The sequence below is a fragment of the Orcinus orca genome, chromosome 8 (genome assembly GCF_937001465.1).
Source record: "Orcinus orca chromosome 8, mOrcOrc1.1, whole genome shotgun sequence".
Classification (NCBI taxonomy): Eukaryota; Metazoa; Chordata; class Mammalia; order Artiodactyla; family Delphinidae; genus Orcinus; species Orcinus orca.
The window spans coordinates 3195043-3212743 of NC_064566.1; the positions used below are offsets into that span (position 1 = coordinate 3195043).

The window sequence follows — 17701 nt, forward strand, 5'->3', positions numbered from 1 at the left end:
CTAAATAAGTGTACCTCAAAGAGAAAATGAGGGACTTCTTTGGCGGTCCAGTGGTTAAAACTCCGTGCTTCCACTGCAGGGGGCGCTGGTTTGATCCCTGGTTGAGGAACTAAGATGCTGCATGCTGCGCAGTGAGGCCAAAATTTTTTGAGAGAGAGGGAGAGAGGAGAGAGAATGAAAGAAATGTTCAGGAAATAACTGAAGGAAACTTTCTAGAATGGAGGAATGCAAGTTTCCTGATGGAAAGGGATTCATGAGTACCCAGTATAAGAGATGAAAACAGAGACACACCGAGGCATATCAGCAAATTTCAGAAAACCTGGACCAAGGGAAATATGTTCCTTCTCCGTCTAGCTGTTTCATCAATTTGAGACAGGGGCATTAAAATTTCCTGCTACGTTTGCAGAGTTGCCTATTTCTTTAATTCTGTCAAATCTGGCTTCATTATGTTGAGGCTCTGTTATTAGCTGCATAAATGTTTATGACCGTTATGTCCTCCTTATGAATGACCTCTTGTATCGTTATGAAATACCCCATTTTATTTCTTTTGCTCTTTTCCTTAAGTCTGTTTTTTTCCAGCTCTGTTGATACATAGATTACATACCGTAAAGTTTCAAGCTCTTGAATTACACAGTCCAGTGGATTTTAATATATTCACGGTTGTGCAACCATCACTAGTCTAACTTTGGAACACTTTGTCACTCCAGAAAGGAACCTCATGCCCATCAAGGGGCTCATTCCTCCAGCCCCGTTTTTGGCTACTATGAAGAATGCCGCTATGAACTTCTGGGTAAAGGTATTTGTGTGCGCACATGTTTTCAGTCCTCTTGGGAGTATACCTGGAGTGGAGTTTCTGGATCCTAACTCCCACGTTTAACTTTTTGCAAAGTGGATAGAGTCTATTATCGTCAGATATTAATACAGCCACTCCATCTACGGGAAATCCTTTTCCCACTGATTTACTTTCAGTCTCTCTGTGTCAAGTGCACACACAGCACATTTCGGTCTTCTTTTAAATCTGTTTTCATCGCTTCCGCTTTTCAACTGGAGCTTTAGCCCGTTAATTTAGTTACTGACGCTGCTCGGCACAGGTGTGCCAGCTCGGTTTGTTTCTCTTCAGACTTCCTCTGTTCTCCCTTTTCTGCTGTATTTTGGATTATCTATTTTTAGAACTCCATTTTATCTGCTTTAGCTGTAGTTCTTTACATTCTCTTTAGCGGTGGCCCTAGGATGACAGGACACATCCTTGACTCTTCCGTCCACTTGGAATTCACACTGCACACTTCACGCCAAGTATGAAAGCTTGGCAGCCGCGCAGGTCTACCCGCCTCACCCTGCCTTCCTTTATGCTACATCTGTCTAAGGTATTGCATCTACTCACTTCATAAACCCCACCAAACAACAGCATTTCTGCCTAAAACGGTCGTATCTATTTTTTAATGAGAATGAACATAATCTTTTCTATTTTGCCCAGGCATTTATCACTTCTCACATCCTTCGTGCCTTCTGAAGATCCTTCATCGTTTTCCTCCAGCTTGAAGAACTTCCTTTGGCATTATCTGTAGTACAGGTCTGCTGGCAGGGAATTCTCTTGGTTAGCATTTGTTTACAAAGGTCTTTATTTTGCCTTCCTTCTTGATACTTTCAGTGGTTACAGAATTCTAGGTTGACGACTGTTTTCCTTTTACAGTTTTAAAATGCTGTTCCAGGCTCTTCTTGTCTCCATGGTTTCAGATGTGAGGTCCACAGTAGCTCAAGTCACGGTTCCTGTGTAAGTAACATGTCCTTCTCTGGCTGCTTTAAGATTTCTCTGGCTTTCAGCAGATTGACTGTAATGTGCCTAGACATGATATTCTTGGTATTTATCATACTTGGGAATCACTGAGCTTCTTGAATCTGTACATTAGTGTCCCTTCACCTAACTGGGGAACTTTTCGGCCATCACATTTTCTGACCCATTTTCTCTCTCTCTTCTGGGACTCTGATTATTGTCCCCTTCTGGGCCTCTAATTATCATTATGTTAGACCTTCTGACATTGTCCCATGAGTCCTTAACACTGTGTTCACTTCTGAAAATCTTTTCTCTCTTCATATTGGATAAGTCCTGTTTCTGTACTGAAGTTCACTCTTTGCACTGTCATATCCATTCTGCTATTAAACCCATCCAGTGCTTTTTTAAATTTCAGATACTCTATTTTTTTTAGCTGTAACATTTCTCATGGGTTTTTTTCTTTGCTGAATTTCCTATGTTTCATGCATTAAGAGTATATTTTCTTTTACCCAGCTGAGTATTGTTATAATAGCTGCTTTAAAGTCCTCGTCTAATAATTCCAACACCTTGGTCACCTGTGGATTCATCAGGTAAGTTAGTATCGTATCCTGAGTGTTGTGAGTGTTGCGCTGTGGCAACTGTAGACTCTGTTACACTTCTTGCTCGAGTGCCGGTGTTTTTGCCTTAGTTGACAGCTGCCCTGGTTACACTCACATGCAAACTGTCTAGCCCACTGTGGCAGCTGCTCAAGTATCCGTTCAGGTGCTTTACAGCCTTATCTGCAAGCTATTTGGAGCTGGCCCTGTGCACACATAGTTCAGATGTCAACCACAGACTTGGGAAGAGTGTACACACAGAACACGGAACTACTCTTCTCTGGCCCTCTCCTCTCTGGAATTCACCCCTCGCTTTGGCCCCTGTGGACACAAAGGGCTCTGTCCTCTGATTTCTCAAACCAGAAAGGCTGCGGTTTCTACCAGAGCATCAGGTAACTCACACCACTCTGTGTCCATGGCCCAAAGCTTCCGCTTTTCCACTCCCACCCAAAATCTGCCTACCTTTGTTCATGTTCCAGAGCTTTCAAGGAACTGTTTTTGTTGGTTTGGGTTTGAGGATGAGGGACTATATTCTGTCCAGACTTTACAGTTGTTACCTGCAGAAGAGTTAGTCTTAGGAGCTTACTTTACCTTACCTACCCTCCAACCTCAAATTTTATACCCAGGCAAACTACTATTTAAGTGTGCATGTAAAGCCCTTTTCAAATAGACAATGTCTAAAAAAAAATCACCTCCCAAACTCCTTTTATTGGAAGACTACTGGAGAACGTCCTCTACCAAAAATGAGGTTTTGAATCAAAGAAATACATACATGTGGTCTAGGGTTCAGAAGATCCAACGCAAGACAGAATCAGAAGGAATCCTGAGGGTGACAGTAACGGGGGGACACAGGCCAAGAGAACACTGAACCCGCACTGTTAGAGAAGTCTTCAGGAGTGATTTGTTCAAGAAGACAAACTTAACAAGACATCCAATGTACCTGAAGATTTTGAAAAGAGATTTACATAATTAAGGAAGTGTTTGGACTTGAATTACTGTTAAGTACACAGAAAATTAAACCAGTCTAAAAACACCAGAAAATTACTTCACTCCAGGGAAAACAAAACGCACTGGAAAAGGCAAAGTAATCATAGTATACCATGTGGTTTAACTGTAGACAGATGTTAGACAGTCATGACGTAAACCCTGAATGTTGATCTGGTTAAAACTACTATGTCACTATCACCTGAGGATGGAAGTCCTGGAAAACTGGTGGTACGGGGGATGAAGAAGAAGCTAAATTCGTAGTTCTCAGCCTCAGCTGAGGGTGACTTCGACCTCCCAGAGGACAACTGGCAATGGCTAGAGACATTCCTTTTGTCACTCTGGGGGGGGAGTGGATTGCTGGACCTGGTGGGTAGAACGCAGGGATGCTGCTGAACAACCTGCAGTGCACGCCCGAACAATGAGCTGATGGGTCCCGAGCTGCAGTAGTGCCACAGCTGAGAACGCTGAGCTAGACCATCATTTTCAGTGGTGGTGTGTCAGCAGATGATACCTAAAATTAACGCATCAAGTAGCAGCATGGGGAGAGGTGCAGCGATGGGTATAGAAAGAATTGGTTGAAGGCTCTGGGAATGAGAAGTGGGGCTAGGTGGTGAGGTCCTGTTGGCTTTGTAACAAGCCTTGTAGAATTCTGCCTCTTTAAACTATGTACACATACAAGCTTGATATTTCCAGTAACAATTTAAGTGGAATTAGAGAATTATTTAGGAAGATATGAAAGTGTGTAAAGGCAGGCAGAAGTTCCCTGAACCAAGGTGGTGGCCAGGCTGGTATTCTTGCCCTCTGCCGGGATGTGGCCGTGCTTTACTCCCTGCATAATCGCACCCTGTATGTGAGAATGACGCAGTGGAGAGAATGGTACTCTCTTCCAGGTAACTGGACCTGCTCCAAGGCCGTATCTTCAGGACTTGGCTTCACCTGTAAACGTGGTGGCTGCTTAAGGCACACACCTCCTGGTGGCAGCATGCCAGAATTGTAGGCCCAGTGTGGGGTGTGTGTGTGTGTGTTTTGGGGTTGTTTTGGTTTTTGAGGGACCATGAGAGTTCAGTGGGCAACTGAGGAACAGCAAGCATTTCACGTACTCGGTCTCCGAGGTTCCTGTCGCCACACGAGCAATGTGGAGCGTCTGCTTTAAGGATGGTAGCTGGCTCCACAGTCCCGTTCTGGTTAAACTGAAGTTTCAGTTTGTTAGAAGGCTGGAAACTAAACTGCAGCTCTGCTCTTTGCTCTCCGTCCCTCTGTGCTGGGAGGAGGACGGAGCTGCGTGTTCCCATCCCGCCTCGCTGGTCACGGGCTTTTTACTGATTCCAGGCTGAACTGTGCTGCTGGTGTTTCTGTGCCTTCTTGGAAGAGGGCATTCATGTGCGTCCCAGCACAGCCACCTGACCACCTCCATGCAGTCGCTGCTGATGCGCCACCTGTGCAGCTGCAGCTCTGGCCTTGGTGTGCGTGTTGCTCGGGGGCCGGCCTTCGTCCAGAGCTTCTTTACTTGCAAAGCAGCGTGTGGACTTAAGTTGGGTGTGGCTGAGGGGGGACGGAAGGGGAAAGAAGAGCGTGAGGGGCCCACGGTCAGGGTGGGCTCCGTGGCAGGGGCTGCTACCCACTGTGGGCTTGAGAAGCTGCTCCTTCCGTCTGGAGCAGGTGTCGCGCTCGTCCTTGGGGGGGGGTCTTTGAGCCCCTCCCCATGCCTGCACTGACCCATCACGAATAGCGCGGGGGCCCGCCCGTCAGCGGCAGGATGCGGTCCTCCTCTTGGTCCGCCCTCCTCGCACTGGGCTGGCCACCGAGGCCTGACGGGTGGGCGGCCGGGGGCCGTCTGTGCTGCAGGCATCTCACCAGGGCCTCGGGCAGCTCCGTCCCACACAACCCACGTCGCCGCGTCCCATGGTTCCAGACCTGACTGGGTCTCCCCACCCCTCCTGCCTCCCTCCGGTCCAAGCAGCCCGTGCTCCCAGCCCGGGTTCTGCCCCACCCCCTCCTCCCATCCCAAGTGACTGACGCTCCTGAAACATCAGTCTGCCACATCCCTCTCACGCTCAAAGCCTAAGGTCTCAGCTGGCACTCAGGGCCTCGCTGATTGGGCCTTGGGCCTCTCAGAACCCAGGCTCTTCTTCTACCCCCTCCTCCCCGCTGGGTTCACACTGCTCTGGCCCTCTGGGCCCCTGGCCATCTTGCTGTCCCACGAACGTGCCAGGCTCATGCTCGCCTCAGAGCCCGGCCCTGGCTGCGCCGGCTGTCCGGTGCCCCATCACCACGACCCAATGCCTGTGCACAGCGCCTGCCCCTCTCTCGCCGGCCCTGCTTTCTCGGGTGGCACTCAGCACAGCTGAGCTGACATTGTTCGTTGACTTCCATGCCGTCCGACTCCCCCATGAGAATGTAAGCCCCCGGAGGGTGGGGACGGACCGTCCACCCCCTGTACCTCCTGGACTTAGAGGGCCCTCAGAGCAAGAGTGGTGGCTGGAATTAATGAACGAGCACTGCTGTCTCAGCGCACTTGTGGGAGGAGAGACGCAAGGGAGGGAGACCCGTGTGCCTCGGATTGCGTGTCCCGGGTAGCTGTGGTCTGGCTGAGTTGGGCCCGTTGCTTCCACCCTGGCAAGCTCGGGGACAGCCGTCCCCTCTCCTGGCCCAACTCTCCACCGCACTTCTTTACTTCCTGAATTCATCTGGCTCCCTAATCACACTCTGAGACAATCAGTGAACAGGAGAGCCGCTAGGAGTCACTGCACAGACTGCGGCTGCCGCCCGGAACCGGGCGCATCTCCCCCTCCCAGGCAGCCTCCTGAACTGCCCTTCCCCGGTGGCCAGCCGTCTGGTTTGCCCATCCAGGCCTGAAGGGGTTCCTGGGCCCCGGGAGAGCCGGGGTGAAGCAGACCGAGCTGGCCTGGCAGAGGCCCGCAGAGATGATCAGACCCGCTCGCCTGGGTCCTGGTCGTCAGAGCCGGGCACCTGGTGCGCCCGCTGGGGTCTGGTTACGTGGGGTGCTGGATTTGTGAAGCCTCACCAAACCCTGCTGACTCTTCTGTCTGTGGCTACCCTGCACTTTGACGGCTTTTAAGAAATCCACAGCGGGAGAAGGAAGTACAGCAAAACGTGGACTGGCGATCGCAAGCCTGGGCGGGTTTCAGGTGCTTCTTATCAGTTCTCGATCATTAGGGCGGTTTTCTTTCCTCGAAGACAGCGCTTGGAGCCGCCATGGACCCCACCTCCTGTGGGTTCGCTCTCTGTGCCGCCCTCCGTGCCCGGCCCTCACACCAGGAGCTGGGGTCCGGACAGCAGGTGCCAGGGCCCACCTGGGAGGGGATGGGGCCTGGGCCATCAAGGGAGGCTCCCTGCTCCGAGCCCAGTCTGCCTTCCTCGCAGCAGCCGCAGGGACGTTCACTCCCAGAAAGCGGCCCCGGCCGGTGACCAGCTCTGGGCTGCAGGAGGCCCGGCCTCACCCTCCAGGTCGCGCGGCTTCTGCTCGGTTTTCCCAAGGCACCTTCGCTCCCACGGGGCCTGCCCACGTGTGCCCCCCTCCAGCTGGGCGCTGGGATCCCGTTAGCTCACCGCCCTGCCCTCTCTCTCCACAGGTTAACGACGAGAATGTCGTGAAGGTCGGCCACCGGCAGGTGGTGAACATGATCCGCCAGGGAGGGAATCACCTCGTCCTCAAGGTGGTCACAGTGACCAGGAATCTCGACCCAGACGACACGGCCAGGAAGAAAGGTGCCCTCCCGGCCGCCAGCCCTGCCCGAAGGGTGGGTGGGGGGCAGGGCTCTTCCCCCCCAGCCCCCTGTGCTCAGGCATTTGCGAGGTGTGCCCCATCTGCCACTGGGGGTGGGGGGTCCCGTTCCCCCTGCCCCAGAGTAGGAAACAAGTCAGAAAAGGAGGTTAGGAGGGGACTCGGGCTGGCCCACAGGGAGTGGTGGGCGGCCTCAGGCCAGGGCTGTGCTCAGCAGACAGGGGCCTGGGGGCTCCCGCTCCAAACTGACCTGCATCGGTCACTGTGATGGCATGCAGCCTGGGCCCGTGGAACGGAGAGGTCCTCGGGCCCACCCTCCTTCCCGAGGGAGGTCACAGCTGGGGGACACTGGGGCTGAGCAAGGCCTGCGGAGGGGCGCCGGGAGCAGGCCAGAGCCACTCCCCGGCAGGAAAGAGACTGGAGAAGCACGTCGGGACCTCCGGTACCAGCTTCCCCACCCAGGGGGAGGCCCCATCTCAGCCTTCCCGGCAGGTCCAGGGGCCCCACCTGCTGTCTGTTCTGGAAGGGGCAGGGGGTGGCGGCACTGGGGCCCGGCCCTCACCTCCCTCCCTCCCTCCCGTCTGCCCCCCAAGCTCCTCCACCCCCGAAGCGCGCCCCGACCACGGCCCTCACGCTGCGCTCCAAGTCCATGACCTCGGAGCTGGAGGAGCTCGGTGAGTGCCACGTCCGGGCCGCCCCAGCCTCTGCATGGCCCTCTGCTTGCTCGCTCACCCCTCTCCTGGCCCTGACACCTGGAGAGGGGTCAGGAAACGTCCCCGTGCGCGGCGCTCCCACGCTGGCCCGCTGGGGCCCTGCCGGCTTCGGGGGTGGTTAGTAGTTTCGCCTAACCTCCTTTTGGCTCGTCTAACGTTGTTTTGTTTTGAATTTTTGGGCCTCTCACTAGTGGATAAAGGTAAGCTGCCCCACTGTGGCCCCTCCCCCCAAGCAGCCCCCCCGCCGTCTAGGGTTCCCCCCAGAATCTTTCCCACCGTGTGTGGCTCAGACCAGAAAGCTGTGGCCCTGGCCGCTGGCATAGATAGCGGAGGGGTTGGCGGGCCTGGGGGGCTGCAGGCCAAGTGGAGGGAGCTCCTGGTGCCTTCTCGAAAGGACTGCAAAGCACAGAGGGCTGTGGCCGTTGGACCCACCACGTGGCCTGGGGAAGGATATGCAGACCAACGTGAGCCCTGGGTGTAGTGGCCGCGTGGCTGATGAAGAGGGATGACTCCGGGTGCCGGTTAGACGCCACGCTGGGTGTCACCACGGCGCCCAGGGACACCTCCAGGAGGAGGCTGCTCTGACCACACGGGAGTGGGCGAGTGGACTGACGGCTTACTGCGCTGAGAGGGCTCGGTGGGCAGGGAGGGGAAGCATCTGTGAGCTCTGCCCAGGGCAGGTTACGGGGGCACAGAACAAATCGTCAGGCCCAGCTGGTCCAGGGCTGGGAGTCTGAGCATCCTCACTTGCTGTCGCTGCCACCTGGTCCCAGCCTTCAGGGGGAGACCCTTTCCTTTGGCCCTTTCCTCGTACAGAGCAGCCCCTTCTTCCTTGCAGCTCTTTTGGGAGGGTCTCCCACACTCTGTCCTCCCCAGGCTGTCTCCCAGCGAGGGCCCCCTCACCTGTCACCGTGTCCTGCGTCTAGGATCTGCAGCTCAGCTGGAGGCCTAGGTCTTCTAGAAAAGGGCAGCAGTGCTGTGGGGCTGCCCACCTCCACCCAGAGCCACGAGTTCGCCCAGAGCCCCTTTCCTCTGGCCCCTCCGTGCCCACACAGGACTCTCCAGGAAACGCCCCCTGAACCCCAGGCCGGGCCCAGCCCCCGACAGGGATGACAGTGTGAACTATCACCCGTGCTTCTCCAAAGCCAGGCAGCATGTGCCACGCGGGCTCCCCCCAGGAGGACCCGCGGGCAGGTCACCTTTAAGGGGGCGCAGCTCAGGGCGCTGTGAGGGTCCTTCCTACGAGCTGCCTCGGCTCACGCGGTCCAGTTGGCGGGGTGCCAGGCAGGGGCGGGTGCTGAGTGAGAGGAAAGCCCCTTGTCCCCACGGGAGGCAAGTTTGCCAGAGAGCAAGTCAGAAAAGGCAGGCCACAAGCCGGCAGGTCCCAGGACAGCGTAGACAGTGCATCCCTGCCCACCCGCGTGTGCCCAGAGCCAGGGGTGCGCGTGGTGGGCAGTCCGCCCCCAGCGAGGCAGCACTGCCGCCACGGGACTCACACTCCCCTTTCTGTTTGCAAGCTTCCGTCCGGAAGAAGAAGGGTAAGGGGCGACCGGTGTCTGTCTCACCCCCCGCACGCACGCCTGTGGCCCTCAGCGTCGAGTCGAGAACGTGCCGTGACCGTGTACTGTCTTCTCCCTGCTCGGGGTCCTGTAGGGGGCCCAGCCCCAGGACTCTTCCCGTTTCAGTCTGTCACACCTGCCCCGCCCCTCCCGTCTGTGGTGCCCCAGCGTGTTCTGCGTCTCCCCAAGTCGTGTCTACGTCATCGTAACTGTGGGGACCCTGCACCCTGTCACAGCTGGGCCTGCCTGGCTCGGGGGGGCAGGCAGCCTCCGTGGCTGCTGGCCAGGACGCAGGCCAGCAGGGTCCCTGGCAAATGGACCCCTGAGCGCCCTCTGCCGCCTGCCTTCAGCTCTAGAACCCCACCCCCACCCCGCTCTCCAGGAGGCCTGCTCTACATGTGCAGGAAGACTGCCCTTGAGCTGGGGGCAGCTGCAAGGCCATGCCGCTCCCCGCCCCTGCCCCAGGCCGGCGTGGAGACGGAGGACCCAGCCTCTGTGCCGTGAGCAGCTAAGACACCGGCCCCTCCCGCAGCAGCGCCCACATCTGGGGGGTTTCTCACCTAGTAGCTGGAGACGACTACCCCAGCGACTAAAAGCAGCACTGTCAGTTCAGGAGCAGGCGGTGACCCTCTCACAGGCCCGCGGCGCTACCGCTAAGACACAGCATGGTACCGAAACGCTGAGATGGGGAGGCGGGTCTCAGAACCCAGCAGGGCGATATCTGGGGGCAGGGTCGCGGGTCCTAGAGCTCCGGAAAGCGCCTCCTCTCTCACCCAGTGTCTCCCCAGAGGCAGGCTAACCCTCGCAGCCTCTCCCTGGAGCAGTCCTGAGCCTCCCCCCGCAACCCCCAGGGGCTGCCCGGGAAAATTCCCAGTGGGCTTTCTAGGATGGGTCTCTGTATCAACCACGTGGTGGACGCCCAGGGCACAGGAAGTTTCCTGCGATTACCTTTCCCTCTGAATCCCCCCCACCCTTCGATCCGAGGCCCACGCCAGCTGGCAGAAACAGCCCCCTCCGTCCACCGTAACTTCCAGAAGAGGCACCGCACCAGGGGGCTGCAGGAGCCCCGTGGCCACAACAGGGCTAGCCGTGAAAGTCTGTTGTCGGGGCGGGGGGGGGGGGGGAAGCTCAGACTCGGAGCCGGCCCAGCCTTGGGGGCGCGTGTGGCCTGCCCCCACCCGCCCCCAGGGGCCCCAGCAGCCAAACACCCCGGGCTGTGACAAAAGGACAGAAGTCGTGTTCTGCACGGCCAGCCTGGGCCAGGGCAGAGTCGCACAGAGGACAGGCCAGAGTCCTGGAGAGGGGGACCCACCTTCCTTCAAAGAGTGGAGAAAACTGGATGAGAGTTTGAGCTCAGACGCCTCGAGTATTTCCTGAGGACCTGCTCTGGTCCCCAGACACCATGCTCACAGGCACCGGGGGCGCGGGACCACCACAAGCGCCACACTGGCCCAGGGCGGCTCCAGGACAGAGCCGCTGGGACCGGCTTCACCACAGCTTCCAGGCCCCGCGGGCACCTCTGGCTGCTCCCGCGGGCCCATCCCTTGTCAGGGCCCACAGGCCAGGGACAGTCTGCTGGGGTCAGACCGCCCACCCCCATTCCCGCACGGCCTCCCGGGACGATTAAGCAAGAGACGGGCAGCTGGCAACAGCTGCTGCTTCGGCACGAGCGGCTCATCATCTGTGACGTCGGTGCCGTCGGCACTTGGCTTTCCTCTTGGAAGCTGTGTGTGCCGTGCCCTCTCACCCTGAGACAGGGCAAGGCTGGCCCTGCCCACCAGAGAGCCTGGCAAACAAGCTGTTCAAGGTTACGAGGAGGGACAGGCTTCCTGGACGCCACCAGGATTAGGACACATTCCATGAAGCCACCTGCCCGAAAAGCTGGAGGGGCTGAGAATCCCAATCCCGGCCTTGCCGGACGTTTCTGGAGCACCTGGGATGCTCTCCTGACGGTTCTGAGGGGCAGGGGTGCTGGAACCAGTCCGGCACGTGGTCACAGGCAGATGGGGGTCACAGAGTCTCTGCGGTGGGCGCCCCATTGCCCCCCGGGGAGCAGTGCAGCGGGAAACACGGCCACAGGCTCCTCTCGCAGCCAGGTGTGCCGCATCAGCCCAGGGGCGGCCTCAGCTTCCCCAGCTCGCCCCGATTTCGGGGGTTGTTTCACTCCACGATTCGATGCCTCCCTCCTGCAAAGCCGGCGACATCTGCTGGACGAGCTGGGATCTCTCCTGCGGGAGGGCTCGGACACGCGGGTGACCCTGCCTGTGGTCAGGTCAGGGGAGGGCCCCGGGTGGGGACTCTGGTGACAGGCAGGGGTCCCCAGCTGTGCTCTGGTTTCCAAGAGACACGTGGCTGGACGCGACCCACCCATGCTTGACATCCACCACCCGCCCTCCCCACCCAGGAAGGGTGCAGCCTGTGTACGGTGGGCACCAGACTTCATCTGCTTAGAAAGTTAAAATACGGGGGTCCCTTCCAGAGTGTTTCCATCAACTCCCTACTGGATTGTTTCTCAAGGGTTGACAGCGTCCCAGTCGGCCTGCAGGACTGCTTTCAGCCTCAGTGCTTCATTTTAAGACTGCAGGGGGGGCTGGACTCACTAATCCCCTTCATCTGGAATCCTTGACTAGAGACGCAACTCCAGGCTCTTACAGACCGTGAATAATCCTTATGAGCCCAGAAAGAGAAGCAGGAACCCAGTGTCACAGCTTTTCTCCAAAGCTTCACGTGCAGGCAAACCAACCCTGCAGCACAGGGGCTGAGCAGGGTCTCGAGTCAGGCCACCAGCCTCCCTTTGAGACGAGGGCCAGGAGGGGACCTGGGCCCCCGGGAGGGAAGCGACGCAGGGTGGCCTTCTATGTAAGAACCGCACAAAACCGCACTAACTCGCTGTCACTGAGGACAGAACAGTAGCCCCCGACCCAACCCCACAGACCAAGGTGCTCTCGTGTGTTCTGGTTCAAAAGAACGCTTAGGTGGCGTGGAGACCAGAGGGCAAAGGCTTAAACAAGGACCAGGACGTCCGCCGCAAGGTCGCCGTGGCTCCAGGGGATACACCTTCAATCACACCCCAGACCCCATGTGGATGGGGCATGACTGTGCGGGCACGGCGCCCTGAATGTCCAGTCAGCTGGACCAGGAGGACCGTTCCGACGGCAGCCCATCGGATGGCCGCTGTCAGCCAAGGCTCGGCACCCTGGCCCAGGGGTGGACACGGGGGCCAGGTGACCCCAATGGAGCCCAAGCTCCCACCTGCTCCCGGAGTTCCACCTGCACGAGTGACCTTAGGCATCCCAGATCCCCAGCTGTTCTCTCTGCAGAATGGGAATGACCCCTCCCCTATGGCCAGATTCCTGTTAGAATGAGAAACGGGATGAAGGTGCCGAGAATTTCCACGGGGTCGGGGACTGCTGTCATTAATGATGGCGCCTTTGCCTCACCTGTGCACACCCACCACCGAGGTGTGTTTTGGGGGTGCCTGCCACATGCCTGGGGCCCCAAGCGTGCTGGGGGCGGGGGGGGGGGGGGAACCAGACATGGACTCGCAGGGCCCAGCTGGAGATAGGAGCCTCTGGAAGGTCCAGCTGGTGTAACTCTCCATCCCAGGAGAGCCGTCCGGCCCCGGAGCCCCTCGGCCCTCGCCCCGTGCTGTGCCCCGACGTGGCCAGCTGCACGGCGGCCGAGCTCCCCACCTGCAGTGCCCCCCACGGGAGAGTCGCCCTTTCCCTAACTCAGCGGCATCCCCTCCAGGCCCACGTTCCTGGAGGCCCCAGGGAAGGGGGGGGAGCCTAGCGGAGCTGCACAGGCTGAAGCTAAGGCTGGGCCTGAGAAGACGGCCGAACCTGCGGACGAAGGTCCCAACGCGGGAGACGGACCTGACTCCCCGCCGTCGCTGGAGAAAGAGCTGCACCTCGGCCGAAGCAAAGCCGACAGCCACGGGGAGGTGCCCGGCTTCCAGGAGCCGAGGGGACCTGCAGGTCACCATGGGCTCACTGGGGACGTCAGCCAAGGACCCTGAGTCCTCTAGCCAAGGGGCGGGGTGGGGTGGAGAGACAAGCACAGGAAGAAGTTAAACCCCAGCCTGAAGAGAATCCTGGCCCAGACCCGAGGGGAAGGCTTCCTGAAGGAGGCACGTCGCTGGGACTGGGGATGTGGGGCAGGGGATCTGGCAAAAGGAGGAGGGTCAGAGGCGAGGCTGGGCCACGAGGCTGGGCGCTAAGGGGCACCGCAACGGTAGCTGGGCTGGCCAGAGACGTGGGTGTTTCCAACCGACCCCCTAAGAGGGCGGGTGCTTGCCAGTGTCCCCCGAGAAGGCCAGGAGCCGGGAGGATGCCGGGGCGGGGGACCTGGGAGTCCCCGTGCCAGCTGGCGGGTCGGGAAGGGCCTCCCGCGAGCTGCCGTGCCTGAGCTCCTCGGCCTTCCCCGAGCAGGCGACCTGGGACTGTGGGGCCCTCACCCTGGTCCAGGATGTGGCTGGGCACCGACCAGGAAGGGGCCCCGCGAAGCCGGAGGCCTGCCTGTTGGGGACTGTGGGGACCTCTCCAGGGGCTGTGCTCTTCCTGGGGGGCCATGGGCCTTAAACCCGGAGCTCCTGCCCGAAGTCTCACGCTGGCCTCGCAGCCTGGGGCTGCCGAGACCCCAGAGGCCTGGGCCTTTCTGACGGCACGAGCTTCGTGGGGCGTCACAAGACCCCAGAAGGGTGTGGGGTGAGCTAGGAGGAGACCTCGAGCTGTGGACAGAATGTTCTCGGGGGGTGGCCGGGAGAGTGCAGCGCCTCACAGGGTCCAAAGTGGGAGATTCCCACCAGGCCCGCCTCACGCTGGCTTCTGCCCCCCCGACCCCGGGCGCCCCTGGTGTCAGCAAACCAGGGTCCTGCGCTGTAACAGCCCTGATCAGACGCCGGTGCCTGAGCTCAGACGGCCCGCGGGCGGAGGCCAGGATGTTGGGCGGGTCCAGGACATGCTCCAGTTTCGGGTTTTCCCCCAAGTGGAACATTTTTAAATTTAAATTTAAATTTTAAAATTTCTTAATCTGTAAGCATCACTGATAACTAACCCTGGGCTTTCTTTTTCACAAGGAACTGAGAATGTTCAGCTCTTGGGGGAGGGGGGACTCCCCCGCACAGCAAGGCACAAACGTCAACTGGCTCCTGAGCGGGTGGCGGTGGAGGGGCTGCCTCCCCTCCCCACCTCTACCCCTGCCTACACCCACGCTGCCCAGCCGCCTCCAGCCCTGGGTGCTGGGTCCTTAGACCCTGGCAACTGCGCTTAGTTTCAAAGGAGCCACACCTCTGAGCTCTTAAAAAGAAAAATGTTCAAAACGTTGGCTTGGCTCCCCCACCAGCAAGAATAAACCGCACTAGTATGAACAAAGCGACGCCCTGAGTGCCGGAGCCTCCGGTGCCGAGGCTGCGTTGCCTCCGCGAGGGTCTCCTTCCCCTCCTGTCCACGTGCACCCGGCGGGGGGGGGGGGGGGGGCGTACGGCTTGGGGGACAGGTCCTGTCAGTGTCAGCGTTTGTGGCCGAGAGGCATGCGTGCTCCGCACCACAGCGACAGACCACGTGTACCGTAAAGGCTTTGGGAAAAGGCACAAGGCACTCGGGCGTTTTTCTAACTCAGCCCCTCGCCCGACTGTGTTTTGGGGCTTTGCTCACCGACGCCCGTCCTGACGGTCATGTTCACGTTGCAGATAAACCCGACGAGATAGTCCCAGCCTCCAAGCCATCCCGAACTGCTGAGAGCGTCGCAGTGGAGTCCAGGGTGGCCACCATCAAGCAGCGGCCCACCAGCCGGTGCTTCCCCTCTGTCTCGGACGTGAACGTGAGTGGCTGGGCTGGGGGAGCGGGCGGCAGGCCAACATGGGCAGACCTCGCGGTTGCAGTTCACCCTCCCCAGCGTCCAGACCCGGAGCCCCAATCTGCGTACGCGCGACAGGCACCCCATTCCAGTGCAGACCCGCAGTGGGGGGGGGGGGCAGGCCACCGCGTGACCGGCTCAGTAACTCGCCCCGAGGGCCTTCCCGTAGGCCACCCGGAGCGAAACGGCAGCCTTCCGGAGCAGGGCCTCCGTGTACGCCTGGGACCCCGCCCCTCCGAGGTCTCAGGCCACCGTTGTTCCCAGGGGGCGGTCAGCAGAGACCACGGGCCACAACGGGCTGGCAGAGCTGCCCGTCGTCCGGGCAGGCTGCTTCTCTCAGGTTCCAGACGTGGCCCTCTCCACCCCAGCTTCGTGCCTGCTGCCGGCCTGAGCACCACCTGTCACGATTACTTCCTGACTTTGTATCTTCTCTGAATCACTTCACACTGACTCTCTGTTTAACCCCGCCTCTTCCTAATAACGCCCAGAAGTATCATCGGTCCGATGTGACGGTTTTGCGTAGTGCACGATACAGGATGCCCCCTGCCTCCCCTCATCTCCAGAAGGCCCGGGCGGCTCCTCCAGGGCCCTGCGTCCCGACCCCCGACCCCCCCACGGCACCCCGTACCCAGCTCGTTCCAGACACCCTCCAAGCCCCGGGCCGGGCAGACACCCAGAGCCCGGCGAGACTGGGTCACGCGGGAACAGCCTGGGCGCGCGCACGCCTGTTTCCTTCGGGCCTCGCACCCGGCTGTTCCAAGTGGCCCTCCGACGCCGCGAGGTGAGGTGAGGCCGGCCAGCGACCTGTCTTCCAGTCGAGGAAGCAGCAGCTTGGGCGGGGGCTGCACAGGGAAGCTGTTTGCAAAGCGAAGGAGGGACGCGCGAGGCTCCTCCTGGACCAGGCGGAGGAAGGACGGGCAGCCCGCCTGCCGCGGGGCCCACGTGCCCCAGGGCACGGCACTCGGCTTGTCCCCTACTCTGGGCCACTGTGGTCAGCCCACTTTGCGGAGGCAGACGTGGCCAAGGTCGGACCCCACTGCCCACCGCCAGGTGCTCTTTCCTACAGGACATCCGTCCTGGCCATTCTCAGTCAATGTCAGGCAGACCACGGCTCCGCTGAGCAGGGCTCATCGGCACTTTGAGGGCAGACAGGGCCCCCTCCTGGGTCCTGGACGCTGGTGTGGCCCGTCGTCAGCCTCAGCTGGACACGGAGGTGCTCCCCAGAAGCAGCTGGGGGAAGCCCCGTGACAGGTGTCCACTGCCCAGGGCTTCCCTGTCTGGCTGCCGTGGGTGGCGCTGGTCTGACACAGCTCACCCCGGGCTCTCTGGTTTGCAGTCCGTGTACGAACGCCAGGGGATCGCCGTGATGACGCCCACCGTTCCTGGGAGCCCGAAAGGCCCGTTTCTGGGCCTCCCTCGAGGTACGATGCGAAGGCAAAAATCAATAGGTAAGCAGCGTGGCCACACCCGCAAAGGTGCCCCTTGGCTCTCAGCACCCTCGGCAGTGCCCCTCAGAGGCCCCAGGCCCGCCCACCAGAGGACGGGCACCCGGCCTCACCCCCAGGGAGGCCTTGACCGCCTGAGCCGTCTGAAACTCTCCTACCCTCTGGATACCGAATCCAGGGTGGCTTCCCGGCCTCACAAGCCAAGTATCCGTGATAATACCAGCAGGGTGAGGGGCCGCAGTCAGGAGGGAGGTGGAGGTGGGCAGGTGACGTCCAGGAAGCCCCTCGCCCCCACCCTGCGTGTTTAGAGTGGGCCGGCGGGGTGGGCCCAGGTCCCCTGCGAACGGCCACCGCCGCGCTTTGTGGATGAGCTCGATGGACACACTTCTAAGGGTGGCTGGGCCGGGTTCTCGCGCTCTGCGGGTACGATGTACTGTGCGCTGCGGGAAACCGCTACCTTCTTGTTAGTAACTTCACATGGTTCCTGCTGACTCTGTTCCAGGCAAGGTAAACGTGACCCCTTCAGACAGCCCCTTTGTGAGATAATCCAGCACTGTCTTTACCGTGTAAATTCTCAGAGAAGCTAAGGCCACTGCCGGACACTGGGGGAGGCGGCACTGCTCTGTGTGTCCAGCACTGCGGTCTCAGGCCTGGCGCCTCTGTCGCTAGTTTGAAGGGGTGGCAGCTGGCAGGAACTGAACGATAAGGGATGGCGGAGGTGGCGTCTGCCGGTCCCCAAGGTCCCCCCAGGGGCTCGGGGCCACCACAGAGTAGCGCTCACGCCATCTCCTGCCCCTGGCTCTCTAACTGCTTAATAACAGTCGATTTCCTCCTGTCAGACAGCAGAATCTTTCTATCAGGTCAGTGCACCTTACAGTTTGGCATCCGCAGTGTGAATGTAACAATCCCTCCATAAGGCGTGTTCTTAAATCACTGCTCCTTGGGATCGTAACTGTCAGGCAGCCGCCACGTACGCACGCTCAATGAGAGGCCTCTGAGCAACCATCTTTGCGATGCCAAAACGCCCTC

The 17701-nt window shown here is 59.3% G+C and overlaps 1 protein-coding gene across 7 annotated transcripts in view; it reads left to right on the forward strand.

Annotated features, from left to right (window-relative positions):
- The window catches only part of SHANK2 (SH3 and multiple ankyrin repeat domains 2), a 559408-nt gene that overhangs the window by 525193 nt on the left and 16514 nt on the right, over positions 1–17701 (forward strand). For 3 of the 7 annotated variants that reach the window (XM_049713018.1, XM_049713022.1, XM_049713019.1), the window contains 5 exons: positions 6948–7083; positions 7693–7773; positions 15061–15191; positions 16564–16675; positions 17512–17532. In XM_049713018.1, the coding sequence (XP_049568975.1) occupies positions 6948–7083; positions 7693–7773; positions 15061–15191; positions 16564–16675; positions 17512–17532 (481 nt within the window). Of the gene's footprint in view, positions 1–6947; positions 7084–7692; positions 7774–8003; positions 8013–9329; positions 9351–15060; positions 15192–16563; positions 16676–17511; positions 17533–17701 lie in introns of all 7 variants that reach the window. The other 4 variants (XM_049713023.1, XM_033402506.2, XM_049713021.1 and 1 more) reach the window with 3 other exon arrangements.